The sequence below is a fragment of the Salmo salar genome, unplaced genomic scaffold (genome assembly GCF_905237065.1).
Source record: "Salmo salar unplaced genomic scaffold, Ssal_v3.1, whole genome shotgun sequence".
NCBI lineage: Eukaryota > Metazoa > Chordata > Actinopteri > Salmoniformes > Salmonidae > Salmo > Salmo salar.
Genome location: NW_025548399.1, coordinates 398,961 through 409,550, shown reverse-complemented (window position 1 = coordinate 409,550; position 10,590 = coordinate 398,961). Strand labels below are relative to the sequence as shown.

General features: G+C 41.6%; 1 protein-coding gene across 1 annotated transcript; it reads left to right on the top strand.

The window, feature by feature from the left end:
• Positions 1 to 881: 881 nt before the first annotated feature.
• On the top strand, positions 882 to 6,454 carry LOC123732974 (NLR family CARD domain-containing protein 3-like). Its single transcript, XM_045712315.1, has 5 exons — positions 882 to 975; positions 2,614 to 2,733; positions 3,826 to 3,888; positions 4,216 to 4,451; positions 4,617 to 6,454. The coding sequence occupies exons 1-5, from the start codon at positions 908 to 910 to the stop codon at positions 6,452 to 6,454; spliced, it is 2,325 nt and encodes a 774-aa protein (XP_045568271.1). The 5' UTR covers positions 882 to 907.
• Positions 6,455 to 10,590: the final 4,136 nt, after the last annotated feature.

The following is a 10,590-nucleotide window of genomic DNA, read 5'->3' as shown; positions in this document are numbered from 1 at the left end:
GGAAAGGGACAGAAAGAAGCACACAGGAGTTTTCCTGTGATGGGGAGTGGTGATGTATCCAGGGAGAAAACTAAACTAATCTTCTGAAATGTCATTTGTGGTCTTATGTTCCCATCTATTGGAATTATTTAGCAACTGCAGTAGTGCTGAAAAAATGTGTTATTCCTTACTAAAGTAGTAATTACTCAGAATCGCAAAATATAACATTTTCTAGTTCCTTTTACCACTTATAATAAAATAAAAAGTTTATAGCATAACAAACAATTAAACTGACATAAAACAAAAACACCATACATTTAGTTAATTATATATATAAACTATTTATTTAGATGGGTGACATTATCTGCCAAAGTAACAGCCCTGTAGACAAAGAAGAGCTCTCCAGTAGGTACCAAAATATTCAAAGGACATTTTCTCAAAAGTGATGTTACAAGTTTATCAACTTTCAAAGCAGAATGACTTTCCCATTGTTCCTCAACTGCAGTGTCTGATATACCATTTTCTAGTTCTGAGTCTCTACTTTTATCCAATGTAAAAAACACAATTTTGCTACATAAGATCGAAACGGTCGGTCACATTTGAGAGTGAGGCAGATATATAGCATTTTGTAAAAAATTATTATTTGTCTCTCTGAAAGGAAACCATCAAGTGATAGATTTTAAACAAAAACATGTCTGTCATTGAACAACCCCATGCCATGATTAAAAAACACACCTCTATAATAATTTCTTTAAACAATAAAAGCTAATTTACCAACATTTCTGAAAATGGATATGTAGCGGTTCGGAATGAAACTCGTTTCCCCATCTGAGATCAGAGTAGATGAGAGATGTAATGTTTGTCTCTGTTGTGTTGAAGTCCAATCAAGCAGGAGAGACCAGCCTCCCCTGTACCCAGCTGTGTGTCCATGAAGAGTGACCAGTCTATGGATCGTCCTATATCCTTTAGAGAGGGAGACTTTTCTACTGAACAAAGGTAAGAAGAACTCATGGGTCATGGTCAGTGAGTTAAACAACACTGTCTCTAGACATTTCTCCTCTCCCATTTTCACATTTCTTTTTGTTGTTTTCATAATCCATAGGCTAATACTTTAGTCCATTTTCATAGTCCTAAAACAATATTAAACAAACACAACATTCCCTCCCTGTATGTGTGTGTGTGTGTGTGTGTGTGTGTGTGTGTGTGTGTGTGTGTGTGTGTGTGTGTGTGTGTGTGTGTGTGTGTGTGCTCTCCCTGGATGAGGAGATGTAATCTCTATCCTGATTGCCTAGTCACTTTTACCCTTACCTACATGTACATATTACCTCAATTACCTCAACTACCTGGTACCCCTGCACATTGACTCAGTACTGGTACTCCTTATAGTCTCATTATTACCTCAACTACCTGGTACCCCTGCACATTGACTCAGTACTGGTACTCCTTATAGTCTCATTATTACCTCAACTACCTGGTACCCCTGCACATTGACTCAGTACTGGTACTCCTTATAGTCTCATTATTACCTCAACTACCTGGTACCCCTGCACATTGACTCAGTACTGGTACTCCTTATAGTCTCATTATTACCTCAACTACCTGGTACCCCTGCACATTGACTCAGTACTGGTACTCCTTATAGTCTCATTATTACCTCAACTACCTGGTACCCCTGCACATTGACTCAGTACTGGTACTCCTTATAGTCTCATTATTACCTCAACTACCTGGTACCCCTGCACATTGACTCAGTACTGGTACTCCTTATAGTCTCATTATTACCTCAACTACCTGGTACCCCTGCACATTGACTCAGTACTGGTACTCCTTATAGTCTCATTATTACCTCAACTACCTGGTACCCCTGCACATTGACTCAGTACTGGTACTCCTTATAGTCTCATTATTACCTCAACTACCTGGTACCCCTGCACATTGACTCAGTACTGGTACTCCTTATAGTCTCATTATTACCTCAACTACCTGGTACCCCTGCACATTGACTCAGTACTGGTACTCCTTATAGTCTCATTATTACCTCAACTACCTGGTACCCCTGCACATTGACTCAGTACTGGTACTCCTTATAGTCTCATTATTACCTCAACTACCTGGTACCCCTGCATATTGACTCAGTACTGGTACTCCTTATAGTCTCATTATTACCTCAACTACCTGGTACCCCTGCATATTGACTCAGTACTGGTACTCCGTATAGTCTCATTATTGTTTGTTTTATTGTGTTCTGTTTGACTGGTACTGTATATATAGACATATTGATGTTTTATTGTGTTACTGTTTGACTGGTACTGTACATATGGACATACTATAAAGTATGTGCATCAATAGACTCTGAAGGATTCAAGTGGAACTGAGATGAAGTGAATCAGTATCTGTATGTGACAACTCAATATTAGGAGGGTGTTCTTAATGTTTTACATTTATTTTGTTTGTTGATGTTTGTTGATTAATGTAATGTCACATAATTCAAGGCTTAATTAATATAATGGCACATATTTTAATGCTTTATGTCAGCATATATTTTAGTGCTTTATGTAATGTATTTTATCTATTGAAATATGGTTTTATATATTATATATATCGTAGTTTGATGGTGATTCATTATTTTTCCAGATTCTCTAACCAAACTCTGAGATCAGTCTCTCCAGTACCCAGTCATCTGTCCATGAAGAGTGACTCCTCTATGGATCATCCTATACAGTTTAATAATGGATCAGGGACCTTTGACCCCAGGTAAGTTACTGGTCAGAATTGATGATATTTCTATTGAAGAGGAGAACCTTCAAGATCTGAAACCAGATGTATTTTGTGTATCTGAGTATATACTGTAAAGCATCTGCTTATCATTTGTTGTTTATGTCATATATTTTAAGACACTGAGTGTACAAAACATTATGAACACCTGCTTTTTCCATGACGTAGATTGACCAGGTGAATCCAGGTGAAAGCAATGATCCCTTATTGACGTCACTTGTTAAATCCACTTCAATCAGTGTAGACGAAGGGGAGGTTAAAGAAGGATTTTTAAGCCTTGAGACAATTGAGACATGGATTGTGTATGTGTGCCATTCAGAGGGTGAATGAGCAAGTCAATATATTTAAGTACCTTTGAATGGGGTATTGTGGTAGGTCTCAGGCACAAAATTCTAGTAATGGTGTTGTGGACATGTTATTCATTCCAGAGGCTACTACCACACTCAGACAGCACAGTATACTGTTCCCAGCTGTCTGTCTATGAACACAGTATACTGTTCCCAGCTGTCTGTCTATGAACACAGTATACTGATCCCAGCTGTCTGTCTGTCTATGAACACAGTATACTGATCCCAGCTGTCTGTCTATGAACACAGTATACTGATCCCAGCTGTCTGTCTATGAACACAGTATACTGTTCCCAGCTGTCTGTCTATGAACACAGTATACTGTTCCCAGCTGTCTGTCTATGAACACAGTATACTGTTCCCAGCTGTCTGTCTATGAACACAGTATACTGATCCCAGCTGTCTGTCTATGAACACAGTATACTGTTCCCAGCTGTCTGTCTATGAACACAGTATACTGATCCCAGCTGTCTGTCTATGAACACAGTATACTGTTCCCAGCTGTCTGTCTATGAACACAGTATACTGTTCCCAGCTGTCTGTCTATGAACACAGTATACTGTTCCCAGCTGTCTGGTCTATGAACACAGTATACTGTTCCCAGCTGTCTGTCTATGAACACAGTATACTGTTCCCAGCTGTCTGTCTATGAACACAGTATACTGTTCCCAGCTGTCTGTCTATGAACACAGTATACTGATCCCAGCTGTCTGTCTATGAACAGTGACTTCTCCATGGATCGTCCTGTTAATTCCAGTGGTGGAAGATCAATCACCTTTGACCGAAGGTACGTCACCACATTTTGAGAATCTTCAAGATGTCATATAGATATGTTGTTGTAATTTGTAATTTGTTGTAACTGAGTTTATTAGAGTAATTACTGCACCCTCTTATATCTCTGTAGTGGATGGTCTACTCTGTTAGAGGATCAGTATCTCTCCTTTATCTCTGTAGTGGATGGTCTACTCTGTTAGAGGATCAGTATCTCTCCTTTATCTCTGTAGTGGATGGTCTACTCTGTTAGAGGATCAGTATCTCTCTCTCTCCTTTATCTCTGTAGTGGATGGTCTACTCTGTTAAAGGATCAGTATCTCTCTCTCCTTTATCTCTGTAGTGGATGGTCTACTCTGCCAGAGGATCAGTCCAGGTGTGCAGTGTGCCAGCAGGTTCTGAGGGATCCAGTCTCTATCACCTGTGGACACAGGTTCTGCAGACAGTGCATCACCAGATACTGGGAGAAACCTGCTCCTTCAGGAGACTATGACTGTCCTCAGTGTAGAAAGAGATCCAGAACACGTCCTGTACTACAGCACCTGGGGGAACCCAATGATGCAAGAGGCTCTGAAAACAGTAAGACCACTTGCAGACCTGTGCTAAGTCAATACCTCAATATGATTTAAATGTAGTTAACTACAATAATATGAGATAATATAAGTTACTGTAGTTGTGGAGGCCCACATTTCATCCTGTCAATGACTGTGTCTGATACACATCCATTTTACTCCTCCCTTGTAGTGGATGACAGCCTGCAGAGAGCTATAGTAAACCATAAAGACAGTCTGCAGAGAGCTATAGTAAACCATAAAGACAGTCTGATAAGGAGGTATGAATGTGTGATAGAAGGCATGGAAACAGCAGGGAACCAAACTCCCCTCAACAGGATTTACACAGAGCTCTACATCACAGAAGGAGAGAGTGAAGGTGTTAACAATGAACATGAGGTGTGGCAGCTAGAGACAGCATCCAGGACACCAACCTCACATGACACAGCAATCCACTGCAATGACATCTTTAAACCCTTACCTGGCCAAGAGAGAAGCATCAGAACTGTGCTGACGAAGGGTATCGCTGGCATCGGAAAAACAGTCTCTGTGCAGAAGTTCATCCTAGACTGGGCTGAAGGGAAGGCAAACCAAGATGTGGAGATCATATTTGTGCTTCCTTTCCGGGAGCTGAACTTGATCAAAGATCTCCAGTACAGTCTTCTCAGACTTTTAAATGACTTCCACACAGAACTAGACATAGGCAATGCAAAGAAACTCACTGCCTGTAAAGCTATATTCATCTTTGATGGTTTGGATGAAAGCAGACTTCCATTGGATTTCCAGCACAATGAAAAGGTGTCTGATGTCACCCAGACATCATCTGTTGATGTTCTGCTGACAAACCTCATCAAGGGGAATCTGCTTCCCTCTGCTCTCCTATGGATAACCTCCCGACCTGCAGCAGCCAATCAGATCCCCCCTAAGTGTGTTGACCAGGTGACAGAGGTACGAGGGTTCAATGACCCACAGAAGGAGGAGTACTTCAGGAAGAGATTCAGTGATGATGACCTGGCCAACAGAATCATCTCACACATAAAGACATCAAGGAGCCTCCACATCATGTGCCACATGCCGGTGTTCTGTTGGATTTCTGCAATAGTCTTTGAACACATGTTGAGTACAGACAAGAAGAGAGAGATGCCCACGACTCTGACTGAGATGTCCATACACTTCCTGCTCATTCAGACCAGCCTGAAGAACCAGAAGTATCATGGAAGAGATGAGATGGATCAAGAGGAGCTCATGGAGTCAGATAAGGAAATTCTTCTGAAGCTGGGGAGGCTGGCGTTTGAAAATCTGGAGAAGGGTAATCTCATGTTCTATGAAGAAGACCTGAAAGAGTGTGGCCTTGATGTCAAAGAAGCCTCAGTGTACTCAGGAGTGTGCACACAAATCTTTAAAGAAGAGTCTGTGTTATTTCAGAGAGTGGTGTACTGCTTTGTTCATCTCAGCATTCAGGAGTTTCTCTCAGCTGTCTACATGTACCATTGTTACACAACCAGGAACATGGATGCACTGAAGCCCTTCCTCAAGAGAAAGTCTAGAGGTGCGTCTGAAGAGCTAACCTTGCATGAGCTGCTGAAGAGTACCGTGGATAAAGCCTTGGAGAGTAAGAATGGACACCTGGACCTTTTTGTCCGCTTCCTTCATGGCATGTCACTGGAGTCCAATCAGAAACTCCTACGAGGTCTGGTGGCACAGACAGAAAGCAGTCCGGAGAGCGTCCAGAAAACAATCCGATCCCTTAAGGTGATGCAGAGGAAGAACATGTCCCCTGAGAGGTGCATCAATCTCTTCCACTGTCTGATAGAGATGAAAGACCATTCAGTACAGAAGTTCATCGAAGTGTACTTGAGGTCAGAAAAGAGATCCAAAAACCTCACACATGCTCAGTGTTCAGCGCTGGCCTACATGCTGCAGATATCAGAGGAGGTTCTGGATGTGTTTAACCCAAAGGAATACAAGACATCAGAGGAGGGTCGTAGGAGACTGGTCCCAGCTGTGAGAGGCTGCAGGAAAGCTCTGTAAGTATCACTGTAAATATCGCACACCAAAATAAATTGTAGTTATAGCAGTATTTTCATTGGCTGACTGGCTCTGTAAGTAATCATGAGACTATCCCACAGACCAAACTTTACTGAATGTAGGAACAACAGTATTTTCATTGGCTGACTAAACTTTCTATCAGCTGAAAACTCTTAAACTACAAAACAAACTAATCAGTAAAGTTGTAGCATTGAGCCATGAATGCACAGCCTGTACATTATTCGTGCACCATAACGGTGTAAGCTAGGAAAGCTGAGAATAACTTTTTAATACAACCTGTATGTCATTGTATTTCTTCTGTGTTTGCAGACTAGCTGGCTGTAAACTCACAGACACATCCTGTGAAGTGTTGGCCTCAGTTCTCAGTTCAAACCCCTCACACCTGAGAGAGCTGGACCTGAGTAACAATGACCTGAAGGATTCAGGAGTGAAGCTGCTCTCTGCTGGACTGGGGAATCCCCACTGTAAACTGGAGACTCTGAGGTCAGTATTCCTGTAGTTGGTCAACAAGTGATAACTGTTCACCAGATCCACATGTGTTTACCAGACACATAGTCCACACCATATGTGTTTGGACAGTGAAGCTTACAGTTTTAAATGTGGTGCTATGCTCCAGCATTTTGGATTTGAGATGTTTCATATCAGGTGACAGTACAGAATGTCACCTTTATTTGAGGGTATTTTCATACATAGCTGTGTTACTGTTATTAAGAAAGGAAAGCACTTTATGTATTTAGTTCTCCCATTTGAAAAAGTTGTACATATTCGGACAAATTCACTTATATTGTATTAAAGTTGTCATAAGTTTAGTATTTAGTCCCATGTTCCATGCCTGCAGTGATTACATCAAGCTTGTGATTCTACAAACTTGTTGAATTCATTTGCAGTTTGTCTTGGTTGTGTTTTGGATGATGTTTTTCCTAATAGAAACTGATTGGTGAATAATGTCCTGTCATTTTGGAGTCACTTCACTTGTATTGTCAGTAAGAATAGAAGATGTTTCTGAACACTTCTACATTCATGTGGATGCTACCATGATTATGAATAATCAGGAATGAATCGTGAATAATGAGAAATGAGAAAGTTACAGAGGCACAAAGATCAGACCCCCTCTGTTATTGGTGTTATTCTGTATACTTCTGGCCCTTCTTTGGACACTGTGTTAACTAACTAACCTCCAGACGAGCTTCAATGCCATACAGCTCTCCTTCCGTGGCCTCCAACTGCTCTTAAATACAAGTAAAACTAAATGCATTCTCTTTAACCGATAGCTGCCTGCACCTGCCCGCCTGTCCAGCATCACTACTCTGGACGGTTCTGACTTAGAATATGTGGACAACTACAAATACCTGGGTGTCTGGTTAGACTGTAAACTCTCCTTCCAGACTCACTATAAGCATCTCCAATCCAAAGTTAAATCTAGAATTGGCTTCCTATTTCGCAACATAGCATCCTTCACTCATGCTGCCAAACATACCCTCGTAAAACTGACCATCCTACCGATCTCGACTTCGGCGATGTCATTTACAAAATAGCCTCCAATACCCTACTCAATAAATTGGATGCAGTCTATCACAGTGCCATCCGTTTTGTCACCAAAGCCCCATATACAGTGGGGGAAAAAAGTATTTGATCCCCTGCTGATTTTGTACGTTTGCCCACTGACAAAGAAAGGATCAGTCTATAATTTTAATGGTTTATTTGAACAGTGAGAGACAGAATAACAACCAAAACATCCAAAAAACTCATGTCAGAAATGTTATAAATTGATTTGCATTTTAACGAGGGAAATAAGTATTTGACCCCGGTCTCAATCAGAAAGATTTCTGGCTCCCAGGTGTCTTTTATACAGGTAACGAGCTGAGATTAGGAGCACACTCTTAAAGGGGAGTGCTCCTAACCGCAACTTGTTACCTGTAAAAAGATACCTGTCCACAGAAGCAATCAATCAATCAGATTCCAAACTCTCCACCATGGCCAAGACCAAAGAGCTCTCCAAGGATGTCAGGGACAAGATTGTAGACCTACACAAGGCTGGAATGGGCTACACGACCATCGCCAAGCGGCTTGGTGAGAAGGTGACAACATTTGGTGTGATTATTCGCAAATGGAAGAAACACAAAAGAACTGTCAATATCCCTCGGCCTGGGGCTCCATGCAAGATCTCACCTCGTGGAGTTGAAATGATCATGAGAACGGTGAGGAATCAGCCCAGAACTCCACGGGACGATCTTGTCAATGATTTCAAGGCAGCTGGGACAATAGTCACCAAGAAAACAATTGGTAACACACTACGCCCGTGAAGGACTGAAATCCTGCAGCGCCCGCAAGGTCCCCCTGCTCAAGAAAGCACATATACATGCCCGTCTGAAGTTTGCCAATGAACATCTCAATGATTCAGAGGACAACTGGGTGAAAATGTTGTGGTCAGATGAGACCAAAATGGAGCTCTTTGACATCAACTCAACTCGCCTTGTTTGGAGGAGGAGGATTGCTGCCTATGACCCCAAGAACACCATCTCCACCGTCAAACATGGAGGTGGAAACATTATGCTTTGGGGGTGTTTTTCTGCTAAGGGGACAGGACAACTTCACTGCATCAAAGGGACGATGGACGGGCCATGTACCGTCAAATCTTGGGTGAGAACCTCCTTCCCTCAGCCAGGGCATTGAAAATGGGTTGTGGATGGGTATTCCAGCATGACAATGACCCAAAACACACGGCCAAGGCAACAAAGGAGTGGCTCAAGAAGAAGTACATTAAAGTCCTGGAGTGGCCTAGCCAGTCTCCAGACCTTAATCCCATAGAAAATCTGTGGAGGGGAGATGAAGGTTCAAGTTGCCAAACGTCAGCCTCGAAACCTTAATGACTTGGAGAAGATCTGCAAAGAGGAGTGGGACAAAATCCCTCCTGAGATGTGTGCAAACCTGGTGGCCAACTACAAGAAAGGGTTTTGCCACCAAGTACTAAGTCATGTTTTGCAGAGGGCTCAAATACTCATTTCCATCATTAAAATGCAAATAATTGTATAACATTTTTGACATGCATTTTTCTTGATTTTTTTGCTGTTATTCTGTCTCTCACTGTTCAAATAAACCTACCATTACAATTATAGACTGATCATTTCTTTGTCAGTGGGCAAACGTACAAAATCACCAGGGGATCAAATACTTTTTTCCCCCACTGTACTTCCCACCACTGCGACCTGTACGCTCTCGTTGGTTGGCCCTCGCTTCATACTCGTCGCTAAACCCACTGGCTCCAGGTCATCTATAAGACCCTGCTAGGTAAAGTCCCCCCTTATCTCCGCTCACTGGTCACCATAGCAGCACCCACCTGTAGCACGCGCTCCAGCAGGTATATCTCTCTGGTCACCCCCAAAGCCAATTCCTCCTTCGGCCGCCTCTTCTTCCAGTTCTCTGCGCCGCATGACTGGAACGAACTACAAAAATCTCTAAAACTGGAAACACTTATCTCCCTCACTAGCTTTAAGCACCAGCTGTCAGAGCAGCTCACAGATTACTGCACCTGTACATAGCCCATCTATAATTTAGCCCAACTACTTCTTCCCCTACTGTATTTATTTATTTAGCTCCTTTGCACCCCATTATTTCTACTTTGCACTTTTTTCCACTGCATATCTACCATCCCAGTGTTTTACTTGCAATATTGTATTTACTTTGCCACCATGGCCTTTTTTTGCCTTTACCTCCCTTATTTCACTTCATTTGCTCACATTGTATATAGACTTATTTTTCTACTGTATTATTGACTGTATGTTTGTGTAATACCCTTGTTTGAACCAAGTATTGAGTTTATTTGTTATAATTAATTGGTATTATATTTAAAAGATGATTGAATTGCTCCTAAACTGTAATGTTGTTAATGCATTATGCTTTTTGAAGAAATATTTATTTAATGTATAAGTGAATAGTTTGTTTTACTTTGAAGTTTACGTTTTGACCAATAAGGTCGCTTGTTAAGTTGTGGCCAATGGGAGTTGACCTGGTTAACGGGAGGGAAAAAGACGTTGATGAAAGGATGGACGTTTTACCTCAGGACGGTTGGTGAAGAAAAATTATAAAAGAAGACGACAGATCTACAACAAAACCCATAG